The sequence below is a fragment of the Chamaea fasciata genome, unplaced genomic scaffold (assembly GCF_029207755.1).
Source record: "Chamaea fasciata isolate MVZ Bird 193981 ecotype frontalis unplaced genomic scaffold, bChaFas1.0.hap1 SCAF_16, whole genome shotgun sequence".
Taxonomy (NCBI): Eukaryota; Metazoa; Chordata; class Aves; order Passeriformes; family Sylviidae; genus Chamaea; species Chamaea fasciata.
Window position 1 is genome coordinate 10,186,427 of NW_027094101.1, and position 15,845 is coordinate 10,202,271.

General features: G+C 61.3%; 1 protein-coding gene across 1 annotated transcript; it reads left to right on the plus strand.

Moving 5' to 3' along the window:
• The first annotated feature begins 4,854 nt into the window (after window positions 1-4,854).
• Window positions 4,855-9,575, plus strand: AQP8 (aquaporin 8). Its single transcript, XM_066198487.1, has 5 exons — window positions 4,855-5,096; window positions 7,008-7,134; window positions 7,648-7,862; window positions 9,109-9,243; window positions 9,533-9,575. Exons 1-5 carry the CDS (start codon window positions 4,855-4,857, stop codon window positions 9,573-9,575), a joined length of 762 nt encoding a protein of 253 aa, XP_066054584.1.
• The last annotated feature ends 6,270 nt before the right edge of the window (window positions 9,576-15,845 follow it).

Below are 15,845 nucleotides of genomic sequence, written 5' to 3' on the forward strand. Positions count from 1 at the left end.
GGCTCCATCACTCCTTTGTGTCTTTTTTGTCATCATTCCATCCCTTTGTGTTTGGGAATAATGTCTCTGCCAGCATGAGGCAGATCCTGGTGCTCATCAGTTCTATTTTGGGTGTCTGTGATTTGTTCCCCCAAGTGGAGAACGCGGCCCCGAAGAGGAGCTGTGGGATGGGGCACCGCTGCCACCCTGCCCTGCAGCAGCTGGGCTTTCCCCTGCCTGCTCTTCGGTTGGGAGAAGAGAAGGGAAATCACTCCTGCACAAACTCCTGCAGAGCCTCTCTCGGTGCTGGCAGCGGTGGTGAGGAAATTGGGTCACCTTGTGCTCCGGGGTTGCAGCAGGATCAAAGGAGCCCTGGCAGCTGCTGGGGGAGGACAGGGTGGGCAGCCCATGCTCAGGGTTGTGCGGACTGAAATGGAGAAATCAATCCCTCAGGTCTCTCCAGGGAATGTTTGGAAGTGGAGGGTGCTGCTGGAGCAGCGCTGCTCTGCTGGGAAGCTGCTGGCTCAGGAGGCTTTTCCAGGCAGGAGAGGTGGCCTGTGCCTGCTGCTGCTGCTGCTGCCTGGGGGATTGTGATCCTGGAGCTGCCCCTGGATCTCTCCTCTCCCTCCTGCTCCAACCTGGCGTTTCTCCTGGGGGAATTGGTGCTGATGGGGCAGCAGAATTCATCTCTACGAGTCAGAGAAGGGTTTGGATTGGAAGGAGCCTTTAAATCCAGTGCCAGCCCAGCCATGACAGGGACACCTTTCACTGTCCCAGGCTGCTCCAAACCCCATCCCAGCCTGGCCTGGGGCACTGCCAGGGATCCAGGGGCAGCCACAGCTGCTCTGGGCACCCTGTGCCAGGGCCTGCCCACCCTCCCAGGGAAGGGTCGTGTCCACAGGATCCCTGCTCAGGATGGGCTCCCCAGAGTGTTGAGTGGAATGGGAAGCTTTGCCCAGGAGGAGCCTGGGTCCTGTGTCTGTGGCACGGTGAGACAGACTCCAGTGGTCCCTGCCTGTGAGCTGCCAGTCACTGATTGTCCCTCCAGGAGCCAGGAGCTGCTGTCCACGCTCAGGCCTGGCTGTTATCCTTGAGTTACCCATCCCTGAGCACTGCCTGCTCACTCCTCACAGATGGATAAAAGAAGTTGCCCTCCAGGAAGGTAAATTATTTAGTTTCTGACAGGGCTTGCCCAGCTTCAGGAGCTGAATGAAAAGCAGTGCTTGGCTCAGTGCACGGTGTTCCAGCCCCTCTGCAGAGTTACCAGCTCCCCATTTTGAGTTCACACATTTTTTTCTGGGCTGCTGGGGCACAGGAGAAGGTGGCTATTGAAGATGGAGATGTGGGTGGGCTGACAGGACAGCCAGGGAGCTGACCCGGGGCCGGGTCCTTGCAGGGAAGATGTGCAGGGGTGTGTGGGACCAGGGGCATCCATCCCTTCTGTGGGAGCTTGGTGGATGTCAATGCTAAACACCAGAATTGAGAGTGTGAAATCCCAGAATTCAGGTCTGAATGGCTTCATCCTGCCTGGATGGTCATTTCCCCCTCTCAAACACCACTCTGTGCAGGCAGAGCTGACACAAACCCATCCCTGTTTTCCAGCTCAGTCTGCACTGAGGATCCCTGGAAATTTCCATCTGCACCGAGGAAAACTCTTACACAACAGTGGGCTCCGTGAGGGGGCAGAGGTCACCTCACCTGTGCCACAGCTACGAGCTGCAATTCGTTCTGCAAGTTCTCTTTCAGTTGTGTAATCCCGGGGACTCGCAGGCTCCGAGATAATTACGGGGAGATAAGGTAGTGGCAGAGGAGCTGCTTTGATTCTTTATGGCTCTTTCAAAGAGCTGACCCCCGTGCTGGATCTGCCGGGGTCTTTCCTTGCAGCACCACGTTGTGCAGCACCAGAATGCTTTGTAATAACTTTTTTTTAAATAGATATCAGCTGGAATTCTGGTCTTCAAAATGTGCCAGCACCGATTCACAGAGAGCACTTGAAGGATTTGAAGAGCATGGAGTGACAGAACGAAGGGGAATGGTTTCAAACGGACAGAGAGGAGGTTTAGATTGGATTTTAGGATGAGATTCTTCCCTGGGAGGATGGGGAGGCCCTGGCACAGGTGGGTTTCAGTGTCCCCTCCATCCCAAACCAGTCTGGGATTCTGTGACTGAGTGTTAACAGCACTTGGTGATGTTCTTTAGCATCTGCTTGGGTGGTTTGGGTTTAGAATCTCAGAAAGGTTTGGGTTGGAAGGGACATTAAAGATCATCCAACCCTCAAATCTGGTTTTCTGTACAGACCCTCCTTTGGGTGCTTTGGTTTGTATGGAAAAGAGAAGGAAAAGTGGCAGATCTGCACCGTGAAATGAGGAGAGGAATGAAATACAGGGGGTGGATAAAATGGGTCATTCTGGCTCTCCTGCCCAGGTAGATGGACGAGGGAAACGTTCTCTGTGGTTCCTAAAAACTATTTTGGGAAGCCTTGGCTTGTTTGGTGCCACCACTTCCTGTACTAATTGACACAGTTGCTATTGTCACTTATCTAACAAATCGGTGCAAGCCCAAACAAGGACAAAAATAAGTGTCTGCTGATATGAACAGATTTATCTGTTCTCATCCCCACGCCTTTTCGCACGGGCACAGCTTCCCTGGATCCTGTTGAGCAAACCTGGAGGATTTCATCTCCTCCCTGAGGGGCTGCTCAGGGCTGGGCTCCTGCCTTTGCCTGTCCGTGGCACCTCTGAACTCAGGCAGGTGCTGAGGCTGAAGCTGCCACCGAAGGCAAACCCTTCCCTCCAGGCTGTGCTTTTGTTGTGTCCCGCTCCAGGCCCGTGCTCAGTAATAATTTAATTAGTGCCGTTGTCACCTGAATGTGGAGCATTTCCTCTGCAAGGCTCAGGCAAACATCTCCGCTCCCTCAGGAATGGTAAATGTTTAAAAGCCAAGGACAGGGGGTTAATCCTGGCCTTTGGGCTGTGACCTTGCCGTGCTCTGAAGCCACCACTGTTGGGAGACAGAGCCTGGGTGCAGTGGCACCACCCTGGGCAGCATTCCTGCGCCAGGAATGTGGCAGCAGCACCTGCCTCGGCCTCTTTGCTGCCTTTTCCCTGCCCAGGGACGTGTCCTGGTGCTCCTGGGAGCTGCCCATGCTGCTGGTGGGACTGGGGATCTGGGATTTGGGACAGCTCAGCTCCTGTCAGTGCCTGTGTGATGCCGTGGGAGCTGCTGCAAGGAGGGACCAGCTGAAATCTGGATATGTGTTACATTAATCTCTCGTAATAAGTACCCCAAAAATAAATGAGATCTGGGTTCCTTCTGCCCAAGTTGAAATTCTTCCCAAAGGAGCACTCGGCTGGGCGTGGTGGGAGCTGTGGTGGCAGATGGATCCCATGGAGCTGGTGGGAGATGGGCTCGAGAGCTGCCAGGATTGAATCAGGTATTCCCTGTCCCACAGGTCCCAGGGTTCATGGGGACCCCAAAGACCGGGCAAACCAGCTCTCACTCCTACAGACATCCCAGGGATACCCACGAGCTGATGCCAAGACCTCTTGGCTGCAGGAAGGCAGCTCTTGGGAGGGGAAATGGGTTGATGGAGGCTCTTTTAGAGGTGCCTTTACTGGGATCCTCCTGCCTGACCCTTGTCTGTGGTGTGGCCACAGGGACAGGCAAATGGAAATTTCCTTCCCATCCCCAGTGCCTTGTGACAACATCATAAAGCAGTTCTTTACCCTGCTGACGAGAGAGAGGAGTTCCTATAAACCCCAGTCCTCAATCAGCCACCACAAACACGGCGCTGCAAGAGGTTGCTCAAGGCTGCAGGGCCTGTCCCTGGAGGGCTGGGCTGATCCCAGGGCTGTGGGCACATTCCTGCTGCTCCAGGGAGCTGCCCTGGGATCACCCAAGGCCATGCCAGTCACTGGGCATGTGTGACATTCATCCTCACAATCAATACTCCAAAGATCAGCGACATCTGGGTTCCTTCAGTGAGTTCAAACCCCTGCCAGGGGAGCCCTTGCTGGTCGTGCTGGAGCTGTGGGCTGTGAGATGCTGGTGCCTAGGGATCCCCCCTTATTCCCTCTGCCCCTGGTGTTCCAGGCAGTGATCCCTGCTGGGATGAGGAGGATTTGGGGAGGGTTTGATCAGTGTCTGATCAGTGCCAGCTCTTGGAGTGGCTGGTGGATCCCTTGGCACCATCACCCACATCCTCATTGGAGAGCAGAGCAAGAGGGACACGAACCCCCAGCCTTGGGATCTCTGGGCAGGATGTGGGCTGAGCTTTAGAGGAATTCTGACTGATTCACTCACAGGGTGGGCAGGCCCCGGCACAGGCTGCCCAGAGAAGTTGTGGTTGCCCCTGGATCCCTGGCAGTGTCCCAGGCCAGGTTGAACGGGGATAGGGGAAGGTGTCCCTGCCCAGGGTGGGGGGTGGCACTGGATGTTCCAGTTTCTCAGAGATCCCTTCCCACCTGGACCAGTTTGGGATGCTGGATCAGCTCTGGATGGCAGCATCAGCTCTTTCCCAGGGTGCTGCCCCTTGGCAGCTCCAGCAGGCCCAGAGGCCCCGGGGCTGTGCACAGGTCACACTCCAGGTGTGCAGTGCAGGAACCACATCTCGAATCTCAGCAGGACCCCCTAAAACTGCACCATCAACAGCAAGAAAGGAAAAAAACCCCAAGCCTTGAAGCAAGGCTTGACAGTGATAACGAGCCTTGATATCCCTGGGGGCTGGCCCAGCAGCTTTTATGACCCCTCTTTTTTTTTCTTAGCAATGCAAATCCAATCTGTATTTAGAGCCTCCCGTGCAGAGCTGCCTCTTCAGACACTCAGGGGGAGCCTGGCAGGCTCTGGGGTCCTGGTCCCTGCCCTTCTGCGCATCCCATGGCCGGTCCCTGCCCGCTGCAGGAGGTGATGGACACGGAGGTGAAGCCCCAGCCCTCACGGCCTCACTGGTACGAGCTCCACGTGCAGCCCTGCCTGGCCGAGCTGCTGGGCACTGCCCTCTTCATCTTCATCGGCTGCCTGGCCGTGCTCGAGGACTCTGGGGCCACGGGGAGGCTGCAGCCAGCCCTGGCACATGGGTTGGCCCTGGGGGTCACCGTCACCGCCCTGGGGGGCATCAGGTAAGGGAAACAAACAATGCCTGGGGCTGCAGGTGGGCAGGGGAGATGCCCGTGGATCCCACCTGCTGCCTGCAGGCTCTTCCTTGCCCAAATCCTGCAGCACCCCTGCCTCGCCATGGAGCCCCTGGCTGGCAGCCTGGCCCGCTGGGGGTGGTGGAATCGGTGGTGGCATCTTTGGTGGCACCTGTAATGCCGTGGGTTTGGGGTTCACCTGGCTCTGGATTGCAGGGTTTCAATTTTTAGCCCCTTTTAATAAAAATTGGCTAAAACAGGAACATTCTCTTCTGGGAGCTGGAACTAGGAGATACCTAAGGGCCCTTCTAGCCCAAACCATTCTATGATTTTGTGATTCTCTGTGAAGCTGAGACGATTCCTTTCACAAGGATGTCAGAGCAAAACATTTTGACCCAACTGTGCTCCTCCTCTGGGTATTTTCAGGTTAAAAAAAAAAATTGGTTTCAATTACTCAAAAACAGCTTTAAGACAAATCTGCTCATTAAGAAATATGTTGTGTGGGGCTGAGATACAGATTTATCCCCAAGGAAGAAGCTGAAAGAGTCCCTGGGGGATTTCCTTCCCTTCCCTCGTGTCAGCTGCACACAGCCCAGGGGTGGGATTCTCCCGGGTGGCTTGGCCAGGATCATGGACAAACCCTGGAGTCCAGAGCAGCAGGACTGATAATTTATCAGTGCCTGACAGGAGGGGAAACAGCCCAGGGTGAGGTTTGGGCAGTGGGGACTCCTGACCCACAGTGCCAGTGCTGGCAGAGCTGAGAGGGGCCCCCTGCACCCCAAACCCTGGCAGGGTGACACCAGGGCAGCAGGACAGGGGAGCTTTGTGGTGAGGGGCTGCAGAGGGGTCTGGGGGTCCCCCATTTGCTCTGAGGCCAAGAGGAGACAGATCAGGATTCTGCACTGGGGGACATTGTAGCCTAAAGTCAGGTTCACACAGAACCCTGAAATGGTTTGGGTTAGACAGGACCCCAATTCCCACCAAGTTCCACCCCTGCCATGGCCAGGGACACCTCCCACTGTCCCAGGCTGCCTCAAGGCCTGTCCAGCCTGGCCTTGGGCACTGCCAGGGATCCAGGGGCAGCCACAGCCGCTCTGGGCACCTGTGCCAGGGCCTGCCCACCCTCACAGGGAAGGGTTGTGCCCAGGGAGGCTGGGGAGGAGCCCTGCCCAGGAGCGGAGGGGACTCCTCAGCCTGGCTGCTCCCCCAGGGGGTGTCCAGGTCCTCCCCAGCCCCCAGGCTCCCTCCCAGCCCGGGCTGTGCGCAGTGGGGCCGTGTCCAGCCAGGGCTCCATCCCTGAGGAGCTCCTGCTCTCCTGGAGGGGTTTAATCCCAGCCGAGGAGTCAGATGTGGTTATGGCTCCCAGACTCTCTGACTCATCAGCAGCAATTATCAGCCTGATCGGTTATGAAACCTGTTCATTAACCCGTGTCTCATGGTAATCAGTTCTAATTAGGGGGTCTCTGTGTCTGACTTGCTTGTGCTTTTCGAGGTGAAGGATTCAGGTCTGGTACTGAGGGCCCAGCCCAGCAGCCCTGCCCTGGTCCCCCTGGGGGACGTGTGTCCTGCCAGGCTGGCTGCAGCCCCACCAGTGCATGGCTGCAGCCCCACCAGTGCATGGCTGCAGCTCTGTGGGACCCCTTCTGCCAGTGCTGCAGTAGTTCCTGGGAGCACCTCAGTGACCCCAAACGCTGTCCCTCAGGCTGCCCCTGCACTGCAGGAGGGGCTGGGTGCCCACCCTGCTGCTGCTGCTTTGCAGTGAGAGGAAAGAGCAGGATCCTGCCTCTCTGCAGCACGGGAGGGCTGGAAAAGCCTTCGTGGTTCCAGGCTGTGGAGAGCCCAGGGAAAGACCCCCGTGCTGGGGTGATCCCCGTGCTGACGCTCCTCTCTCCTTGGCAGCGGAGGCCACTTCAACCCCGCCGTGTCCCTGGGCGTGTGGCTGGCCGGGGGGCTGCACATGACCATGCTCATCCCGTACTGGCTGTCCCAGCTCTGCGGAGGGATGATCGGAGCTGGGCTAGCAAAGGTACGGCCCCGGGGGGTGTCCCCGGGCAGGGCTGGGGCTCGGGGACTGTCCCTGCCCTGGTCTCCCCAGCCTGCTCTGGGCTCACTGAAGCTCTCCAGGGGTTTGCTGTGCCCACCGAAGAGGCACAGCCGGGCTCGGGGTGGCTCTGCAGCGCTGCCAGGGTCACTCGGGGGGTTTCCCTGCTCTCGTTCCCCCAGCACTGTGCCCTCAGGGCCATTCAGGCTCGGCGCTGCCCATCCCCATCGCCCCAGCACCGTGTGCTCTGTCACCAGCGGGGCAGCCGGGGGGTCCCACCCCGCCGGGAGCGGTGCCTGCCCGGTGACCCCGGGAGGTGCCCGGAGCCTTCCCCAACGAGCCCGTCCTTGCCAGGAGCTCGGGGCCGGCTTTTCTCCGGCAAGCGCTGAGTTTAGCTCCTCTTTAACCCGCCCGCCGCCCACGCTGCCCCGACAGCGAGCCCATCTGCCGGGAGCGTGCAGCGCTGTCCCCGACAGGCACCGACGGCTGTCCCCGCAGGCTGTGACACCGAGCGAGCGCTTCGGGAACGCCAGCGGAGGAGCCTTCGGCGGCATCGCGACCGACGGGCAGGTCCCCGCGGTGCTGGTGGCCGAGATGGTGCTGAGCTCCTTCCTGCTGCTGGTGGTCTGCATGGGAGCCGTGAACGGCCGGACCCGGAGCCCGCTGGCCCCGCTGTGCATCGGCCTCACCGTCACCGCCGCCATCCTGGCGGGGTGAGCTCCGTGTCCCCGCGGTGTCCCTGTGGTGTCCCCGCAGGGCAGGCAGAGCCACACAGGGACATCAGTGCGGGGCTGCTGTCACCAGGCTCGAGAGGGGACCCTGGGCTGTGGGGTGGGGCCGGTGTCTCCATCGGGACACCCCAAATCCAACCCCAAACCCCACCTCAAATAGCTGCACCAGGGAGGAGACAGAGCCCTGCTCCTGGGTGGGATGGGATGGGATGGGATGGGATGGGATGGGATGGGATGGGATGGGATCCATGGGATCCATGGGATGCGGTGGGATCCATGGGATGGGATTCAAGGGATGGGATGGGACAGGACCTGCCCTCCTGCAGCACAGCACGGGCCCTGCTGCCCAGGGAGACTGAGGCAGGTCGGGCACAGCAGGAAGGCCGGCTAATGAACTCAGTGGGCACTCTGGCAGTTTTGGAGAGCTGATGGGCTGTGTGCAGGAGCAGCCTGGGCTCAGCCCCGGGCAGGAGCAGCCTCAGCTCATCCCTGCACGTGGCACCGGGGCCAGCTCGCCTCCCGAGCACCCGCCATGGGTGATAAACCCTGGGGCTGCCCGGGCTGTGTTTGCTGTGGGAAACCCTGAGCAAACAGGAGGGGTTTGTGTCCCTTTGTGTCCCTCGTGTCCCCGCAGCTGCTGCAAGCGCTGCCAGGCTCAGCCTGGTGCCACCGTGGCAGGATAACGGGACCACGCAATTAACAGAGAATTAATGTTAATGGAGTGCTGGGTTACGGCAGCACCCACCCGCTCTGGCAGGACCCCGGGCCGTGTTTACACACGGCACAAACCCTGGGCAAATATTTACCCCTTTAACCCGTAATTGCTGTAATCCCTCCGGCTCCGCTGCCGTGTGCGAGGCCCTCCCCACGCTCCCCCGGCTCCCAGTGCCCACAGAAACCGGCTCTGGTGCTCCCAGCCCGGGCTGGCCTTGCCCAGGAGCTCCCCGGCCTGGGAGTGAAGCAGGAGATGGGGCCAGGCCGGTCCCTGTGTGGCTGCAGAGCCACTGGGGTGTCCTGGAAAACCATCCCCCATGAAAACCCATCCTGATCACCGAGCAGCCGTGCCAGGACGGGGCCAGTGTGCTCCAAGCCCACTGTCCCAGGAAGGAGCCCCGGGAGGGGGATGCTGCTGCCCCAGCCAGCTCATTGCCTCGTCCCAGCACGGGGGGGGACAGGAGCTGCCCCCGTGTACCGCTGGGATGACGCGGCCCCTCTGTTCCTCTGCCAGGGGCGGCGTGTCCGGAGCCTGCATGAACCCAGCCCGAGCCTTCGGGCCAGCTGTGGTGGCAAACTACTGGGACTACCACTGGGTGTACTGGGTGGGGCCCATGGTGGCCGCCCTCCTCGTCGGGGCGCTGGTCAGGTAGGTGACACCTACGGTGACACTGACAGTGACAGGCTGACCCTCCTTGCGCTGCTGCCTCCTCCCTCAGGCATGTCTCCAAGCAGCTGCTTTTCCAGAGGGGTGTCCAAGGGCTGGAGAATCCTTTCCCTTTTCCCTCCCATGAGGAGAGGGTGACAGCAAAGGTTCAGCCTGTATCCCCACGTGTGGTGAATCAGCCTCGTGCTGCTGCTGTCCCCATGTCCTTGTTGTACCCTTGCCATGGCAGAAACGCTGACCCCAAATTTCTGTCTCTTTTCCCTCCCCAAAGGCTCCTGCTGGGTGACCAGGCCACCCGCCTGCTCCTGAAGTGACAGCGGGCACAGGGCCCAGCCCATCACGGCCGATGTGGAACCTCCTGCCCCTGCCCCTTCCCCTCCATCCTGCCCCCCTCGGCATCCCCCTGGCCCCCGCGGGGCAGCCGTGGCCCCTCGGCTGCTGGAGGGAGGATGGAAAGGGCCAAGCCCCTGTCCCCAGGCTCTGCCCGCCCTGCCACGACTCACCAGGAGCACCCCCTGGCAACTCCGGTGTCCCTGGAGCCCCAGGCTGCCCTGGCACTGCCCCTGCACAGCCCTTGAGCCCCCAGGGCACCCACAGAGCCGGGGAGCCCTGTGCCCTCCAGGTGGGCACCGCTGCCGCCTCCCAACCTGGCCAAGCAGCTCCTGCCGCAGGGATGCTGCGCCAGAGGGTGACAGGGAGGGAACTGTGGGGACAGTCCTGTCGCTGGCCCCTCGGGGCACCAGCAAGACAGGGGTGAGGCACTCAGCCATCCCTGCCCTGCTGGAGGAGCAGCGCTGCGGGCCGGGGGCGGAGGGGGGGCCGCCAGAGGCAGCGGAAGGGGAGGATGGAGCTGTGTGGGCAGGGGGAGAGGAGCCAGCGGCAGCTTTGCGTCAGCCGGGCATCCGTCCCCTCCGGCAGCGCTGCCCTGACTCATCCTGCGGCCTCCAGCCCCCCCGGGGGATTCATGGGGCCCGGGGGGCTGTCCTGGCACACGGGAGTCACTGTGAGGACCCCCAGCCCCACACGGGAACCCCTCGCGTTACCCGGGTCACGTCACTCCGAATTTTGGGCCATTTTAACTGGGGAAATGCCCGTTGCTTTGCCCAGAGGGGCTCGGAGGTGGCCCCGGGGCTGTGCCGGGACAGCTGTGTCCCCACACTGCTCTGCCCACCCTGCCCAGCCCCGGGGCACAGCGCAGGGATGGGGCTGGGGGGCAGGAGAGGGAAAGGGCCCGGCTGCCCGGAGCGGGGTCACAGCGCCTTCCCCGGGCAGGGCTGGGGTGGGCTCGGGCTGTTCCCCCCCCCCACCCCCGGCAGCTGCGGGTCTGCAGAAACCCCCGGGTAAGGCGGACGCCTCCTCCCTCTCCCTGCTGGTGGCTCTGGCAGTTGCTGTGACAGGGCAGTTCCCGGCTCTCCGCTGTTCCCGTGGGGCTGGCAGGGCACTGCCAATGTCACCTCGCTATTTTCAGCTTGTTTTCTACTTCCCCGTGCCGGGAGGTGACCCGCACAGGGGCACAGCGATGGGATTTTAGAGAAGGACGATGCTGCAGAGACGCCGGGCTGAGGGAACGCCGGGGCTGGAGCATCCCTGGCTCGGGGTCGGGGGGGATTTCTGCCCCCCTCCCTGGGCCGGGCAGAGCCCCGGGAGCACCGCGGGCTCTAGGTGAGCCGGGAGGGAACCCGGCAGCTGCTCACTCCGGGAGGAAAATGATGCAACCCCCAGAAGGAGACAAACAGCGGGAAGATGTCACCGGGACGGTTGTCATGGCAACGCCACAAAAAAATGCCGAATCAAACATGGAGCAGAGCGGCTGTTTCCTCCCCAAAGGGAGCCCGTGGGGACCCCCGCGTGTCCCCCCTCTGCTCGGGGCACGGCTCTCGGTGGGAGCGGGGCCGGGGCCCCCGGGCTGGGGCGGCCTCCCGCCTTCCCCTTTCGGAAGGATGCTCGGCCCCACTTGGCTGCGGCTGCCTCTGCACTGGGCACCTCCTGCCCCGCGGGATGCACCCCAAATCCATCCTGCACCTCAAATCCATCCTGCGTCCCAAATCCATCCTGCCCCGCGGGATGCACCACCGGCATCCCGGAGCCTTCCTGCACCCCAAATCCATCCTGAATCCTAGAGCCCTCCTGCACCCCGAATCCATCCTGCACCCCAAATCCATCGTGCACCACGAGTGCTTCCTGCATCCCAGCTCCATCCTGCATCCCAATTTCCTCCTGCCCCCCAGATCCACCCCACAGCCCATCTCCCTGCTGCTCCCTGGTTTCAGGGCACCTCTCCCCACAGGTGCAGGGGAGGGGGGCTCAGCAGGTCCCTCCAGGGCAGTGGTGCCACCGCCTGTGGTCCCCAGGTGCAGGGGACAGCAAGGGCACAGCAGAGGGGACAGCAGGGGGACAGCAGAGGGACAGTAGAGGGACAGCAGAGGGGAGAGCAGAGGGACAGTAGAGGGGAGAGCAGAGGAGAGAGCAGAGAGGACAACAAGGGGTCAGCAGAGAGGACAGCAGGAAGAACAGCAGAGGGGACAGCAGAGGGACAGCGGGGGGGACAGCAGGAAGGACAGCAGAGGGGAGAGCAGAGGGGACAGCAGAGGGGACAGCAGGAGGACAGCAGAGGGGACAGCAGAGGGGACAGCAGAGGAACAGCCCGTGCACGGCCTCGTGTGCTGATGTTGGGCACATTCATCTTTAATTTGTCAGGGTGACTTTTGATAAAGCATCTGTAACACCGTGTTGTTTTTCCTTGAGCATTATTAAAGTGCTTGATTTATGCTAATTAAATACCAATTAACTTCCAAGCACTTAATGTGCTTTAAGGACATAAAATACATCTCATTCCCATTCAATTAATTCTGCACCAGGCCTGGACATGGGGCTGCACCGTGTTTTTATCAGCACATGGATCTGCTGGGATGTTGCCCGGGGTTTTCCGGATTCTTGGTGCCTGCTGGGATGGAAAGGGCTCTTGTGGGGATGGAGACGGTGCTCGGGAATGGGGTGAGTGCAGGATCCCGGTGCCACGGGCAGTCACGGGGTGCTCATTGCTGAGATGAGGGGCTGGGGAGGCACCGACACACAGCCCCGGCGGGATGGAGAGCTGGTTCGGGCTCAGGGCACTCGGGAGAGCCGCCAAAGGCTGCACAGACACCAGAGACACTCTGGCCCAGGTCCCACCAGCTGTGCCCGGTGCCAGCGCTTTGAGGACACAGGGAAAACAATCAGGGTGCTGCAGAAGGACTCCCAGCTCCTCCCTGTGCCTGCTGCTCACCAGCCCTCACCTGCGGTCTGGGGAAGGATCAGCTCCCGGTGTTTTCCCTTCCTAATCCTCCCTGCAGCGGGATTGGAGGGCTCTGGCAGTGTGTCCCCCAAAGCCTGGTCCTAAAGCAGCGGCCCCCCGAGCAAAGGCAGTACTCTGAGGGGTGCCAGGAGCTGGCGGGGGGGGATAGAATGGATCAACGCCTTTAGAATGCTCCCCATGAGAGTATTTGGGAATTCTCCTGTTGCTCTGCTCCGAAGGTTTTCTGCAGCTGGAGAAACCACAGTATGGGGGGGAAAAAAAAAAAAAAAAAAAAAAAAAAAAGAAAGAGGTGAATGAATCCTTTTAGCTCATTTTGCCCATCAGGCAGACCTGTAGCGGCTGCAGGGGGCAAGCCCCGAGCTCATCCCGGGTGTGTGCTCCATCCCTGAGAGTTGCGGGCCGCGCCCGGTGCCGGGGGGGCTCCCGGGGTGGCCCCGGGGCCGGGCGGGGCCGGTGGCGGCGTGGGCAGGGCCCGGGGGACAGCGGAGGTGGCGATGACGCGCGGAGCCAGCTCTGCTCGTGAGCTGGCAGCTGCATGTAGGAGCCGGCAGCGAGGGGATGGGGGAGTGGGAGTGGGCTGGGATTGTGGGGAGGCTTCGGCAGCCGCGCATGGGGCGGCGACGGGGATGGGATGGGGATGGGGATGGGATGGGGATGGGATGGGGACGGGATTGAATGGGATGGGGGCAGGGATGGGGATGGGATGGGGACAGGGATGGGATGGGGTGGGGATGGGATGTGCCATGGCCCTCATCACTGTGGCATTTCCCTCACAGCTGTGCCATGTCCCCATCACCGTGCCACACCCCTCACTGCTGTGCCATGGCCCTTGCTCCCATGCCAAATCCCTCATCACTGTCCCCCAGCACTGTCCCATGTTTTTTGGGGACAGGAGGGGACATTCCCAGCTCAGTGGCAGGGGCCAGGCCCATTGTGGCAGAGCGGGAAAGGCTCTGGAGCTAGGTTGGAGGAGAAGTGTTAAGAGGCGTTTTCCTCCTGTTCCACCCCACTTCTACTCACTCCATTGATCTATCATTACTTCTCACGGGTACTGGCCACCCACGGGGGCCCCCTGGAGAGGAGCTGGCACAGAGGTGTCCCCTGGGGACCCCCGGAGCCCCATTCCCCCCTCCCTGCTGCCATCCAGCCTCGCTTCCCCCAGCACCGAGGGCTTTCTGTGCCCAGCACCGCTCGAGCTGAAGGATTTACATTTTAAAAGAGGTTTTAGAATGGATTTGCACAGACATTCATTTGCAAGTGTCACTTTTTCAGCTTTTGCCACTTTGAATGTCGGTGGAGAAGAAACAACAGACAGAAACCACAGCAGGGAAAGCCTCAGAGAACTCGTTTGTGCTCATGCAAATCCGGCGAGAGTGGCAGTCCGGGGTCACACAGGTAACCCTCAGCGACAGCCCGTGTTGCTCGGTCCCCTCAGCCCTGGGAGGGCGTTTTCCAGCCGAGCAGCAGCCCAGCAGTCCTGGGGACAGCCGTGTCCCCTCTGTGCCACCGCCGGGGCCGCCTGGAGCCGCGGGCCGGCAGGAGCAGGGCTCGGGAGGGGAATGCTGATCGTGTTCTGCGCCGGCAGCAGCCAGAACGCCGCACAATAAATAGCCATTTTAATTACCGCACAATATTTACAAGATTGCTTCCTCATTTGGGAAATTAAAACAAATGCTCCATCAAAATGATCAACGTGGCACAGAGAAGCGCGGGGAACCCTCGGGCTGTGAAAGGAGGAGGAATTGGCGCCTCTGTGCTGCCGGGGCTGCCGGGGCTGCCGGGGCTGCCCTGTGCCCGCGGTGTCCTGCTGGCTCCGGCAGCTCGGCCGAAAGGAGCACAGGGAAGGCTGTGCAGGGGATGCTGCCGGGGCCGCGGGATGGGCTCCGCAGGGAGCACCCGGAGGTGGCCGTGCCCTGCGGTGCCGCCGGGCTCTGACAGGTCCCGGGCCCGGCTCCCTCCCGCCCGGGCTGGTGGGTGACCGCCGGGTCTGCCTTGGGCCCCCACCCTGAGCGGGATGTCACCGGCCCGGGGTGTCCCTGCAGAGCTCTGGGGACTGAACCCCCAGGGCTGCTCTTGTCCCAGCCCCTTCCCGTTCCCATTCCCATTCCCATTCCCGTTCCCATTCCCGTCCCCGTTCCCATTCCCCTTCCCATTCCCATTCCCGTTCCCATTCCTACTCCCAACCCCGTTCCCATTCCCGTTCCCATTCCCACTCCCATTCCCCCTCCCATTCCACTCCCAATCCCAATCCCATTCCCACTCCCACTCCCATCCCCATCTCCATTCCCATTCCCGCTCTTCCCTCAGCTCCTTCCCTCCTTGTTGGTTTAATTTTTTTGCAGCCCTCCCGTTGCCATGGGGACGGTGACATCCCGAGCCGGGCGGAGGGGAGGGATCGCGGCTCCCGGGACCACTCCGGGCACGGGCGGGGGTCCCAGGGGTGCGGGATCCCACGGGTCGGGTTGCCCTCGGGGAGGGAATTCCCCTGGAGCCCTCCTTTTCCAGCGGAAAGAGCAGCGGGGTTTAATTACCCTGGAGAACCTGCTGCCAGTCCAAAGAGTCCTTCCAGGGGAGGAAATTCCATCGGGAGCGACCAGGGCCGGTGGGGGGGGAAAGGCAGGATGGCCCTCGGTACCCGAACGTTTGTTGATGAGGGAGCTCGCGGGACCTGCTGGATGCGAACCAGGATAATTTGAGATTACATAGTTCACCCTCTTTGTTCCTGGAGCTGGGGGGACACCGGGGAGCCCAGGGGACAGCTCACGGGCTGTCCTGGGGATGCAGAAGCAATGCCCAGGGGTTTTGTGGGGGTACTGGGATAAGGAATAGAGAGGGAGAGGGGGGACACAGCCCCTGCCTTGTGTCACAGCCAGCACCACCCCGAGTGACACCACCAGGGGTGATCTGAGCGCGGCCCGGGCCGGGCACAGCCTGGCCTGAGGTCCAGGTAAAGGGAGCTGCTTGGGGCCTTTGTGCCCCCCCGGAGCTGTGGGACAGCAGCAGGGTGGGATCCCCCAGGCCCGGGTCAGCCCGGCTCCCCCCGCCGCCGATCCCCCCTCCAAAGGAGCAGGAAGGAGCTGCAGCCGAGAGGGAAAAGCCAGAGAACAATTTACAGCTTCCTGCAGATGGCAACCGGTACGGCCTGGCTGACAAACACAGATGAGCAAGCGTGAGGGAGGGATAAATAAACCTCGCGGCTCGCGGAGTAAAACAGCCTGCCCGGATTTACTGGAGAAAATTCCTGCTCGGGCTCCCAGCCCTGCGCCGGGCCAGGCGCTGCCGCAGGGCG